Here is a 13,221-nt window from a genome sequence, read left to right as displayed (position 1 = left end):
CCCCAGAGTTACAAATCCCATCATACTAACCCTAATATGGGGATTTATTCCAGTTTTGCTAACCATAGCTACATAGTGTCTCCCTACATTTCCCCTGCAGTTTCAATTGGATATGGGATTGTAGGGTAATTGCTAGGATCATCTGGGTAGATTTTACTTAACTCCCTGCCATTGCAGGGGCCTTGGCATTGGTGCACATTGGTCCCTCCTGTTTTCTGCCCATGGGCTGCAGTACTTCGGCTGAATTCTGGGTGTTGGGCTTGACGTGATATACAGCGGGTCAGACTGGATGATCTGACGTGCTCTGTTCTGGCACTTCCTGTCCTGAACTCTTGTGGAATGTTGATGTTGAACAGTGGCCACGTTTCACTCCAGTGGTGGCTGCATCTCTATGTGGAAGGGCCCTTGGGGATGAGCACTATAGAAATGTAAGCTTCTGTGGCTTTGAGTGTGATTGCTGAATCTCTGCTGGATGCCAGCGAGAGGGAACGTGGGGAATGAGGCTGTTGCAGGTGGTGCGAATCCTATGTTTGATAGGGTCTTATGGGGTGCAGTATGTCAATGGAGCTCCTATGTTTGTTTTTTCCCCCTTGGTGCTGTCTGTGTGTGGGGGTTTGTGAGGGAGGAGAAGGGTGATGCTGAAGCAGACTGGAGAGACAATTCCATTCCATGGGCCTCATCTCTTGCTTTAGGAAGGAGCCAGGGCTTTGAAGTGCATGGGTGTGGGACTGTAGGTTTGGCTCTGTGTCAGGTCTGGTGTAGTCTTCTCTGCTGTGCATGGATCCGCCTCCTGTGTCCCCGAGGAAATAGCGAGAATGGGCTAGGAAACTCTCATCTGGGCTGAGCTCGGATACCCCAGCAATGAGCGTGTTATAAATACGCTGCTAGGGTTCTGCAGACTGGATTTCAAGCCCCGCGTTGATGCTCAGGAGCAGTGGTGTGTTTATGCCGAGCCTGTGGAATACTTTGGTGCGAAATGCTGGTCCTCCCAGTGCTGTTAGCCTTCAATATAAAGAGCTTTGCTGTATCTTGGCTTGTAGTTTCCTGGCATCTCCATCTCTGCTGATCCCTGGGATCTGAGAGCACTCGCAATGTTTCCTCCTTTGGAGCCACTTCTGAATGCAACCCTTCACTTGGTCCCCATGACCTTTGACCCTTGGTGCTGGGAGTCTGGGATCTCCTTGCTGTGAGGCCCCATTGCCCATCTTGGAACCTGGGGTGACAGTTAGCCCCATGGTAAGGTCGCTGAAGCTGGTTGGAAGGCTGGACTGGGCTGCTAGTTTGCTACCAACTGTTGTAGCACATCTTGTGGGGACCCTTCTAGACGGGTTTTCTATGGGGTCTCTGTATCTCGCCCATGGGATCAATGTGCTCTGTTGGCTTTGTTCACATTAAGCGTCTGTGCTCTGAATGTTTGCTGGCTGCTGCATGATATAGAGCACTGTGAAGCACTGCTGAAAGGGACAGCTGGAGCCCGGCCCCCCGGAATCACAGGGCCACATGGCAATGCACTGAGGCAGCACTACAGCAGGATGACATGGTGTTGACCACACAAGGATTTCCAGACCCTCTTCTTGCCGGGCGAACTCCTGCTCGCAGGACACAAGCCTGGCTGGCAGCCCTTTGCATCGCCCCCCTCTGTGCCTCCCGGCCTCTGCATGAGGGAGCAGGTCTGGGGTCTGTTGCTGTTCATTTGCGACTCTGATCGAACATTAAAAGCAGCTCCCCCTCTCGCTCGTTTGAGGGGCATTGGGCTCCCCATTCACACTGTCCCGGGGAGGTTGAGGCAGGTTTGTAGGTACTCCTGGAGGTCACCTCCTTCGAAGGAGCCTGCTGGGTTCCTAACCTGGGGCTCGAGGACAGGTTCCCAATCCTCCATTTCTGGGGCTGTGGGGACACAGCTTGCTCAGTGGCGGGCAGAGGACTGTTATAATAAGCCTGTGTTGTCTAGGAATTCATAGTTCTGTTCCACAGCCTCCCAGGGCCACATGCTGTGACTAATTGGTAGCAACTGTGATGCTCCAACAGCACAGACCACTACCCGTTGAGCTCACGGAGAATCACCTTTTGCTGATAATATATAGGGACTATGGCACACACTCAGGCAGTTCTGATTGCACCAAACACAGCCTGGCAATTTGGGTCAATAACCAGGGAATGGTATCCCTAAATCAGAGGCCCCCAGGGGAGGGCTGCAGGATTCCTATGCTGCTTTGGAGTCCTCTAGTGGTTAAAGACTGATGATCTCTGGCACATGCATCCCACTTGCTGGTTGAAAGCTACAGCTCCTTGTAGCCCATGGCAACTTCCTGTCTAACCCCTCTCCTGCTGCGCTGAGCCGCAGGAGGGGATGGTGCTCGTGGCTGATGATTTCAGAGCTAGCTGACAGAGGCTGCTGTTCCCCGGCTATGCATGCACAGCCATTCTGGCTGGATTTCCAGGTGATGGCAAGGAAATGCCAAACCAGCATATCTTGGTTCTTGAACATCCCCTAATCCTCACAGGGATCTGTGCACCACAAAGCAGTGAATAGCTCTGCCTTAACTGGAGAGCCCATGCTCTTTTGGGGGCTCAATTCAGCTTCCTTTGACATCCGTGCCCAATCTCCTGTTGACTCAAGTGGTAGCCAGTTGGGGCCCTCACTCCTTTTTTTTTCCCCCTTCTTAAGATATGTGGTTTAAAAAAATAAAAAAATCTTCCTTCAATAAACGCCAAAGTGGGGTCTGAACCCTCCTGCTTCAAAGCATAACCATGGGGGCTGGGAGGAAATATCATGTAGGGGCACGTTCTCCCATAACTGTCTCTTGTGGGGGAGGGGGGATATCTTGCACATCTCTCTGAAGCATCCATTGGAATGCGTCCGATGAAGTGAGCTGCAGCTCACAAAAGCTTATGCTCAAATAAATTTGTTAGTCTCTAAGCTGCCACAAGTACTCCTGTTCTTTTTGCGAATACAGACTAACACGGCTGCTACTCTGAAACCTGTCAGAGACAGGATACGGGGCTGGGTGGACTCTCTGGTCTGATCCAGTCTGGTGCTTCCTATGCTCCTGGTATTCCTGCTAACAGATTAGATGATTTGTAACAAAATAGCTTTAACCATGGATTTCCTTTTAATGGCTGAGGCAGCTGGCTTCAATTTCAACCCATCAGGCACTTTGGAACAGGGCTGGTCAGTTTCACGTTTCGTCTCCTGTCTGTTTCCCTCTGACCGTAGCCCAAAACTTCGATATTTGGAATCCCAGCCAGGGAATTTTTAAATTCACTCACTGCTCAAGGGGAAAGAAATACCCTTAGAACTGAAACTCACAAAATCCTATCCACATATGTTTGTGTTAAGTAAGCTTCCTAAGCGTTAACAGCTCGTGCGTACTGGGCCTTGAAAGGCTCTGCTCCTGCCAACTTCCTTTGGCGTAGGTAGGTTTGCTCTGTGCTTGGATTCTGCCTGGGTCGAACAGAACCAGCCTGCCTCTGCCCGTTTGCCCAAGACTCAATCCGTAACTCCTCACACACACACCCCTTGTCCCCACTACTCTTTGTATATTTCATGCTGCTTCCTCCCAGCCCCTGAACATGCAGAAATACCACAAGACAGGCTGGGCTTGTGAGACTTCCAGCCTGGCTCTGCAGGCCCAAATGTCTCTGCGAGTTCAGACTGGTATATCATTGGGGGCGTCTCTGGATCCTTTCAATGGTGGCCCCTTGCTGTTCCCACTGAGAGTTGGCCTGCATTGGCCATGTGGTGTCCCTGGTGGCCCAGAGCAGTAATGCCTGATTGACCATAACAGTTGGCTTCCACTCTTGGACCCAGCCCCTGTTCTCTTTAGCTTGGAGGCTGGTGGGGGTGATGCACTGAGCCCCCTGACGGTAGAGGGGGCAGAGAGCAGCATGGGGCAGGTTGCTCAGTGATGAGCAGAGCAGCGTGGGCAGGAAGGAGTTAACCGGGAGGGGACAGGGGGTGCTCTGTGGAATCCCGCCCTGGTGTCTGGTTTTGGAGAAGGGTGTGAAGCGAAAGGCCTGACAGCAACTGTCGTGGATGGTTTTGTCAGAGACACCTGCGCTGCACAGACTGGGACTGACAGGAGAGGCAGGGCTGGCCAGGAGATAAAAGGCTTGGGGATAGGTGGGGGGCCTGGATCAAAGAGAAATCTGTGCTCTGGCCTGGCTGGAGGGGCCTGGATGTGGAAAGCAGATGGGAAGGGAAGCAGAGGGATGGCTGAAGGAGGCCATAAATCTCAAGGGGTGTCGGATGGGCTGTGGTGGAGAAGGGCTCTGGGGGTGGATCAGCCAGGCTGTAGACTGTGGGGTGGGTGGCTTGAACCGGGAGGCTTCTAACCCCCCTGGGATTCAAGCCCAGCTCTGTCTATAACTGTTGGGGGGCAGGCAAGGCCTGCAGAGCGCAGCTAATCCCTGGCCTGGCTGACGCCCTGAGCAGAGCCTGGGGCTGCACATAGCCGGAGGGGCTAAGGTGGCTGCCAGAGGGAGCGGGGAGGGGGAAGGAAGGCAGCCAGGCAGGCTCTCAACAGGATCTCTGTGTGGGTGACTCCGCTCAGGGAGTGACAGCCGTGGGTTGGGCCCGCCTCGGCTTGCCTGCCAAGGGAAGGATTTGTTTTGTCACCAGGCTGGCTGCAAGAGCTTGGGCCGCAGCCAGGCAGCACATCAGAGCCACCCAGGACAGTGCACCTATCCAGAGCAACCTATATGGCAAGGGTCCTGGGCGCGCGGAGATGACTGGGGGAGGGCAGTTCATGCACATGAGGTCAGGGCTGGGTTAGGGTGTGAGTCTGACCATCTCCTCCCAGCATGCCCCCACCCCCTGTTTGGGATCTGAGGAGAGGGCTGCATCTGAGCCCCTGGCTTCCTCGGCCATGCCTCTCCCAGCCACGCCGGCAGCCTTTTGCAAGCATTTGGGCGGCTGGCGCACCTCCTGCTCCTCCTCCCACTTGGGCATCAGCCGCCAGCACTCCTGGGCTCCATGCCAGGTGGTGCCAACTTCTGCTGCCACTGAGTCCCTGCTGCTTCCTAGTGCTCAGCCAAGCTGGGCGTAAAACTGGCTCCATCCTGGGCTCCCAGTCCAGCCTCCTGGCTGCAGACCTCTTCTTCCCTGGGACAATGACCTCCCCGCACAACCCAGCCACCTTCTGGTGCAACTCACCCCTGTGCCTGAAGGATTAATGTGCCTGAGGTTAACCCTCTCCCAGATCCCTGGCATCCTCTCCCAGTCCCCATCCTGCTGGCCAAGGGCTGGGTGGGATTCTCTTGTGTTCCTCAGCAGCCTGGAAAGCAATAGGGGATGCGCCCCCAAGGAGATGCTCAGCACAGCTTTGCCTAGATAGTGAACTCCTACCTCTCCCCATTCCCCTCTTGCCAACTGGACCCACCCACTATGGAGGACATCTCTGTGCCACGTAGCCAGGCTGTGGTGCCCCCTCGCAGCCCCAGAGGAGCACAGTGCTGACTTTCCCACTGAATCTTGTGGGGGAGAGGTATGGGCACCCCCTAGTGAGCAGGGAGGGGATATTGCTGCTCACCCCCTGCTCTTGTATCTCCTGTGGGAGGGGCAGCTGGTGCCCCCCTCACAGGAGTCCAATTGGCCTGGGCGGGAGCCCTCGTCCTCTCTCATCACAGCACCCCCTCGCAGCCAGGGATGGGCAAATGTTCTGCAAGCTCCATGAGGGTCGTCTCCTCGGGGGCTGCGGGCCGACCCCACCTGGCCCATCTCTTGGGCCTGCAGGGACAATAAACCGACCCAGCGCTCTCCCCAGCCGCCTCTCCTGGTCCATGCGCAGGCTGCAGGCCCCAGCTGGTTCGTCTTGTACTCGAAGCCAGTGTGCCCAGCCTGGGGACGCTGTGGCTGCCTTGCTAACGATCAGAAGGGGGTGGCAACCCTGGTCTGTCGGGGGGGCCCCTTTGGAAGCTGACAAGTAAATGTTTATGGGAGCCTCAGAATAGAGCCCAGGGTTCTGAGCCCAGCTCCACCTTGGTCCACCCAGGAACCCCCTGATTGCTGCCAGGGGGCAGCTGAGTACCCCACTACTTCGCCCATGCTGCTCTGGGCTGTGATTGGCCGTGTCTTTTAATCTTTGGGCTGGGGACAGGATCCCCCCCGCAGCTCTAAGGTGTAACCACAGGGCCAAAAAGGTGGGTGGCTTGGCGGGACTGGGAGAGAAGAGTTGGATCTGCCCCAATGACCTCTGGCCGTTCTGCAGAACCATGGAGCTTGGACATATGAGCTGCTCCCTGGGCGAAAAGCCGTGATCTAATTCTCATAGCAACCCGCAGGCCTGTTCCATGCCTTGGGGGGTGTGCTGGGGGGTGCTTTTTGTTCCTTCTCTCCCTCCCACTCCCCCCCGCATCCCCCAGTGGAGACTCAGCATGCGTGAGCTCCATCTGCTGCCTCTCCCCAGCCCAGGCCCTGCACTGGAGCACAGTGCCCTGGGCGGGCTGGCATCCAGAGCCAGTGGGGCAGGGGTCTGGCTGCATAGGAGTGGGGCTGGTGTTTGTATGACGCAGGACACCCCCTGCCCCCCACTGCCCCGAAGGTGCACAGACAGCCATCTCCCCCTTGCTCGGGGCCTGCACTACAGTCTGAGGTGGTGGGTCAGTGCCCTGGCTTTCTGCCTTCAGAGATCAAGGCTCACATCCTCGCTGAGGTCCTGCATGAGATCCACCGTGGTAGCCTCATCACAGTCCCTGCAAAGCCATTCTGCAGGCTGGCCCCCTTCCCCAGTTCTGATCCAGGGGCTTGGGTGTGGAATGGCAGTGGTGCTGGTCTGGAGTAAGCTGCGTAGGGGTCAGGACTGGACCTGCACTCACAACTAGCAAGTCTAGATCAAGTAGCAGCAAAGAGCGAGGTGTGGGGAACCCAGGATTCCTAGGTGGGGGGCTGTGGGTTGGTTGATGGGCAGCAGAGAGCTGTGTGCGGGGAGCCCAGGGCAACCAGGGGTGAGATGGGAGTGGGGGCTGTGGATTGGGATTGAGGGGCAGCGGACAGCAGTGTGAGGCGAAGAAGCACAGGACTGGACTAGTAAGGTGTGATGCAGGTTAGGACTAAGGTTCATTAGGAGACCTTTCACATTCTTAAGGCCCAGCAATGCAGGTACCAGCCTGCAATGAGATGAACCACGCCAGCCGCACTCATGGCACAGAAATGCCCTGATCAGGATGCTTCTGGGGCCCTGCTAGCATCATACCATGTTAGCCGTGGAAATCTGCTAGCAGGCCCTGGTCTTCAGTAGCCACTTTCTGGCTCACAGCCAGGGCACCCAGCTCTTTGGGCAAGCTTCCAGCACCTGGACTCCTGGGTCAGGCAGAGAATACGTTCCCCTGGCTACTGTCAGGGCTGGTTCAGACTGCACTTGGTTGGGGGGCATTGCTGGGCAAAGGGAAGGGGAGGGGCTGCTCTTTCAAAAGTGAATGCAGCAGTGCTGGTGAAAGGCCCCCGGGTGCCAGCGCTGGAGGCCTCTGTATCCCCAGAAGGGGATGCCGGCTCCTCCCTGCCCACCCTGATCTAGAGGGGAGCTCCATCTCCAGGGTGTCACCATGCCTCTGCTGAGGCTGCCAATAGATTGTGATGTTCAGGGGGAGGCGGGTTAGTACCAATTATTTAATGTTCCCTACGGCATCAAATCTCAGCGCCCCCTTCTTGAGTCACCTCCTCCAAGTCCCGGTGACTCCCTCCTTCCTAGTGTCAAGCCATTCTGTGCCACCTCCCAGCTGAGTGGGGGTTGTCTCCATCTCCCTCCCCCTCCCAGCGTTTCCCTTTCCCGCTTCCCTCTGCTTCTTCCTCTGCCAAAGGGCTGGGAGTGAGTTGCTGGATGGAGGAGCCTTGATCTGTGCCCCACATTACTGCTGCTATCCCAAATCTGTCCATGCTTTGGGGAGGGAGTGCGTCCATCCATACAGAGGATTTACTGAGCGTAATTCCTCTGCCAAGCTTCCCCCCTCACCCCACCCCTGACCCACTCTCGCTGAACAGGACCAGACAGCACATCAGAAATCAAGGGGGAAGTGTCCTGAGGACTGTGCTTCTGGGATGTCTGCTGTTTTGGGCGGGGCGGGGCGGGGCTGTGGTTAGGGCCCAGGCTGGAAGCGGGAAGGCCCGGGCTGTATTCACAGATCTGCCCTGGAGTCACTGTGTGACCTTGGCTGGTCAGTCACACCTCTGTGCCTTGGTAAACTATGTGTGTAAAAGGTGGATGGGGTGTGTCGGTGTGGAGAGGGGCGGGTCAATGAGCGCTTATGGGGAGAGCTCTCCTCCAATGGAAGTGCCGGGTATTTCCATGTCACCGCATAGGGAATCATGGGATTAGATTGCTCTGTGGAAACATTACCTGCATTTCTAGCCGAGGGCCTCAAAGCATTTCCCAAATGTTAATTAAACCTCATTCCACCTCCTGACAGGCAGCTGAGTATCACCTGACCCATGTTCGGGAAACTGAGGCACAGAGTGAGTCACACAGTGACTGAGGCAGGGATAGAACCCAGGAGTCCTGACTCCAAGCTCATCTGCACCAACCAGCAAGTAATACCACCTCCCTCTCCCCTGCTGGCTTGAACTGGGAGCAGTGTGACTCCACGGATGTGGTGGCTGGGCCTGGGAGCCCTCATCCATGGTGTTACACTCCTTGAATGCTGTCAGTATGTTCCTGCATTCTTTACAGGCTGCCCCAGAGCCTCAGGGCTCTGCGGCCTGATCCTGGGAGGTGCTGAGTGTTTCTTCCTGCCATTCAAGTCAGTGGGAGTTGAGTGCTCAGCCCTTAAGAGACCAATAGCGAGGTGTCTACAATTTTGCATCCCGTTTTCTGTCTTGGGCAGAAGCAGGTAGACCTGGGTGCCATGCCAGTGGAGCTCAGGAGAGCCCCATAGCACAAGATCCTCCATCCCCCTCATTAAAGAGGGTAGCTGGAGTCCAGTTCCCAGGCTACCCTCACCCATGGGCAGCCAGCACTGTGATGACCTAGTGCAATCCTTAGCCCACACATGGCATGTTGGCGTTGCACATTGGCCCCAAGCTGGTGTCAACGAATGCTCCAGTCAGAAGCGACATGTTACTCAGTGTCACTGCTCCCCGGGTCTCTCTGTTGCTCCCTGTCCTCCCAAGGGCCTTCCCCATCAGCTTGGCATGGCAGGAGATGACATTTCTAACCACCAGGCCTGGGATCAGAAAATCCACTCAGCTTCTCTGCCGTACGGCGAGCTGGGAGCTGCGATTGGCTGCAATGGTGTTGATGATACACGAGGTTGACTAGAATGCAGGCCGCCGTCTTGGCTTTGCCGGGCGAACAGGAATAGCAACTTGTTGGTGTCAGAAGCAGATCTGACTCAAGGAGCGAATGATTCTCTGACGCGAGCTGCCCTTTAAACAAAATCCACACACGTGCTAGCCTTACTCCTGCAGCATTACATAACCCACAGGCTGATGGCTGAAGGTCACTGGGAGTGGAAGGTGTCCAAATAGCGCTCGGCAATCACACCTAGAGCGTTCCAGGGAGCAGCTTGTGGGGAACTGAAAAATCACCCTTTTCTTGTCCTACTCATCAAATAGCTAAGCACTAGGCTAGGCAGCCTCTTCTGGATGCTTACGGCATAAGATGCTGCTATGTAGAGGTGTTCAGTGCAGCACTCAACCCAAGTCTAGCTTGTCAGTGTCAGTCACTCCAGTGGCTAACTCAGCACTGAAGGGATGACTTACTGATTGAACTGCTTTGTTTCCCTTCAAGGGTCAGTTCAGATCCAGGCAGAGTCAAGTCAGCCAAACTAAACTTCCCAGGTGCATCAGTGGTGTTCCACCACGTTTTGCTGGGTTGGGTGGAATTTTTTCAGATGAGACCTTTGTCACTCGGGTCCTTTCCGCTTTGCATGATATTCAGAATTCCCTGGCCCTCTGTGGTTGCCCCTATATCCTTTGTAACATACTCCTGTTCTCTCGTCTCATCTCTTTGTGCTGTGTTTTCATTGGCCGCTACTCTCAACCCCAGAAGTGGCTGCATTTGCTGCCTGTGTATAGTGGGGCCTTTTGGGATGAGAGGTTGTGACAGACATGGCGATTTCCTGTAGTATCCTTGGAAAAACCTTATTGAATTAAGTTTAAGTATCTTTGGAGTCTGTTCTAGTAGTTGTAAAGGTTAAGTATTATTATGGGCCTGGATGATCCAAGGACTATACTGAACAATGTGGCAGACACAAATGGTCTTTTGGGACAATATATGTGAAGTGGTTTTGCTGGGAAATTTGTAGAGGGAGATGAATGCAATTCCCTACTCCCAGTTATGCACAAACCCAGTCTTTTGCAGTGGGTGGACCTCTGTCTGCTGATCACCTGTTACGTGAGGCCAAGATCAAAGGACAGCCTGAACTGTTCTGATTCTGATTGAGGACTGTTGTACACTTGTAACCACAGGAAAGACCTTGTGGTGGGGAGTTTGGAGGGCTGATTCCTACCAGAGCCCTCCTTGGAGCTGGGAGTGAGCTCTGGTAAGCAGGTGTGTAAGTCTTTTTACTGTTTTTAAGACATGGTCTCTGTGATGCTTTTACCTTAAGAATAAATGTGCTTGCTTAGAGCTGCATGGTAGCTTGTGATTGCTGGCAATTCCAGCTCTTCGGAGAGCAAGCAAAGAGCAGACGCTGGCCTGTTCAGGCAGTCTGGCTTGCTCAGAATATCCCAGTGCAGGCAGGGAGCTGTGCAGCCTGGAAAACCCTAGCCAGGAGGGAGCAAGATGCAGGTCTGCACCCAAGACTGGGGACGGCTAAGGAACCTAACAGGTGCAGTTGCCCTGGATTATGACAGAAGCATTGTGTAAAATGAGCTGATTGCATGTTGCAGCATGTGGGAGTCTCCCTACTGGAGAGAGTCATGGAGCCATCCCCACACCCTGCAGCAGGCCTAGCCGGGGAACCAGGCTGCACTGGTGGGTGGGCGGGGAGTCTCATTTTCTAATTGACTTTGGTCAGGGTGTCCAGCACATTGATTTCAAAGGCCAAGGCTTCGGAGCTGCCTGGAGCTGTGCTTCCTCCCCTCCCCACCGCACCCCCCCTCGTCTGCTCTAGAGTGGCAGGGGAGGGAGGGTTTGGCTGTGGATTGAAGTCATCCCTCTCCCCCTTCCCCTCTCTTTTCTCCCCACACCAGGAAGCTCGGTAAAGTGGTACCCCGGGGCAGCATCCATGGGGTGTTTGTCGGGTGTTTTAGCAAGTGCCCCACTTTGAAGCTATGGGAGCGAGAGAGAATCGTTGACTCAGATCGGGAGCCTAAAGCCTAGTGGCCCTCTGCCAGCTCTGTGTGGCTGCTCCACCCGGCTGGCTCCGGGTCCCGATGCTTAGGTTCCAAATGGCTCATCCCATGACCCAGATTCACTCCTTGTCTCCCCTCCCACCGAATCTGGGCTCTCTTCCCTGCATGCACACAGGCACACATGCAGTGAATGACTCTTGCCTCCCATCCCCTGGCTGAGGGGATGCCAGACCGGCTGGGTGCATTGGAAGGATCATTCCATTGGAACTGGCGGGGCAGGGGTTCTTTCTTTTTAAAAATGAAATGCAGAAAAAGCCAGAATAGGAATTTCTCAAGCTTACCCCATGAACGCTGCTGTTTCTCATGCCGCATTCCCGAGGGAGGATGTTGGTGGGTGTGCAGGTAATGCTAGCCTTCTGGAAGTGCAAGGGTTAATGCAATGGTTCTTCCACCCACACCATGGCATGTCTGGGGCTGCGGTGTTGTGTAACACGGCAGGGTGAATGTCTCCGGCATCTGCTCTCCCTTCTAATCCAGTGTAGTGCTTAGTGGTGTGATGCCCATGCCCACAGCATGGTCTGAGCACAGGACTGGGAGCCAGGACTCCGGCGCTCCCTCCCAGCTTTGCCAGTGATTCACTGTGACCAATGGGAAACCTGCTCTCCCCCTTTTTGCTTCAATTTCCTTATCTCGAAGACGGGAGTGATGGCCCCTGCCTCCCCAGGTGCTCCAATGCTGTGGAGAGCATGGCCATGGCAGTACCTGGACAGATGGGCGTTGAGAGGCTGAGCTCTGTTGTGTGTCTGATGGCTGCAGTCCAGCTCCCTCCTGTCCCCTGTGTAGTGAGTCTGTGCCAGGGGGAGACGCTAGCAATCTGCCAGCAAAATGACCTGGAAGAAGTGGTTGGCTCCAGCTACCTCACCCTTCCCTCCCCCACCACAGAGCCAGTGCCCTGTGTGTGTCTATCCGTGACTAGCTATAGTGCTGGGATGCGTTTCTTGAGAGCCCCTTGACCCTGCTGCATGGAGCTTATGTCATGCTGGGCAGTGTGGCCCAGTGGGTGGGGAACTAGGTTGGGAATCTGGACATTTGGGTTCAGTTCCTAGATCTGCTGGGTGACCTTGGGAAAGTCACTTCCCCCTTTCTGTGCCTCAATTTCCCCATGAGTAAAATGGGGGACACTGGTATTTCCCTCCCTCCCAGGGTGTGGGGCAGTTTCCCCCTTCCCAGTTGCTGCAGCGCCTCCCAGTGGAGGGCTTGGGAAGTGCCATGTGCTGGCCTCACTCAGTCCACGCCCCGGTGCCCTCATTGTTGATTTCTTGTCTCTCCCAGGCTGCAGGCTCAGTCCAGAGTAAGGTGCTGCCCAAGATGAGCTCCTCATCGCTGCTGGAGGACAGCTCCATAGAGCCCCCGGTGCTGCTGACTGACATAAAGACGGAGCCTCCTGAAGAGCTGCTGGCCAGCGACTGCAACCAGCCCCAGGCCGAGCCCGTGGACCTGTCACTCAACAAGCCCAAGGTGTCTCTTCAGTCCTCCACCCTGCTGCCCTCCTCCATCAGGTCCTCGCCCATGCTGGTGGCACCACCCATCCAGGCCCCTGTGGTCTCCATGTCACCCACGGGGCTGGGCTCTTCGTCCGCCATCCCCGCTGTGCTGTCCCCTGGCTCCATCCTGGCCTCCACGCAGGGCAGCGGGGGCCAGCAGATCCTGCACGTCATCCACACAATCCCCTCGGTCAACCTGCCCAGCAAGATGGGCAATCTACAGACCATCCCAGTGGTGGTGCAGTCCCTGCCCGTGGTCTACACCACCATGCCCACAGACGGGGTCACCGCCGCCATCACCGTGCCCCTCATCGGCGGTGATGGCAAGAACGCCGGATCTGGTAAGGGCTAACTTCCCTTCCCCAGGGCTGTGGGTTGGGATTGAGGAGTGTTGGCAGGATTTGAGGAGCATCGGCAGAGATCAGTGGGTAGGGGAGCCCAGAACAG

General features: G+C 55.6%; 1 protein-coding gene across 3 annotated transcripts in view; it reads left to right on the top strand.

Annotated features, from left to right (window-relative positions):
- KLF8 (KLF transcription factor 8) overlaps positions 1-13,221 on the top strand; it is a 95,783-nt gene that overhangs the window by 65,285 nt on the left and 17,277 nt on the right. For all 3 annotated transcript variants that reach the window (XM_074964367.1, XM_074964366.1, XM_074964365.1), the window contains one exon: positions 12,563-13,115. In XM_074964367.1, coding sequence (XP_074820468.1) covers positions 12,563-13,115 — 553 coding nt within the window. The remainder of the gene's footprint in view (positions 1-12,562; positions 13,116-13,221) is intronic.

This window comes from Natator depressus, chromosome 9 (assembly GCF_965152275.1).
Source record: "Natator depressus isolate rNatDep1 chromosome 9, rNatDep2.hap1, whole genome shotgun sequence".
Classification (NCBI taxonomy): Eukaryota; Metazoa; Chordata; order Testudines; family Cheloniidae; genus Natator; species Natator depressus.
This window is presented reverse-complemented; position numbering and strand designations above follow the sequence as displayed.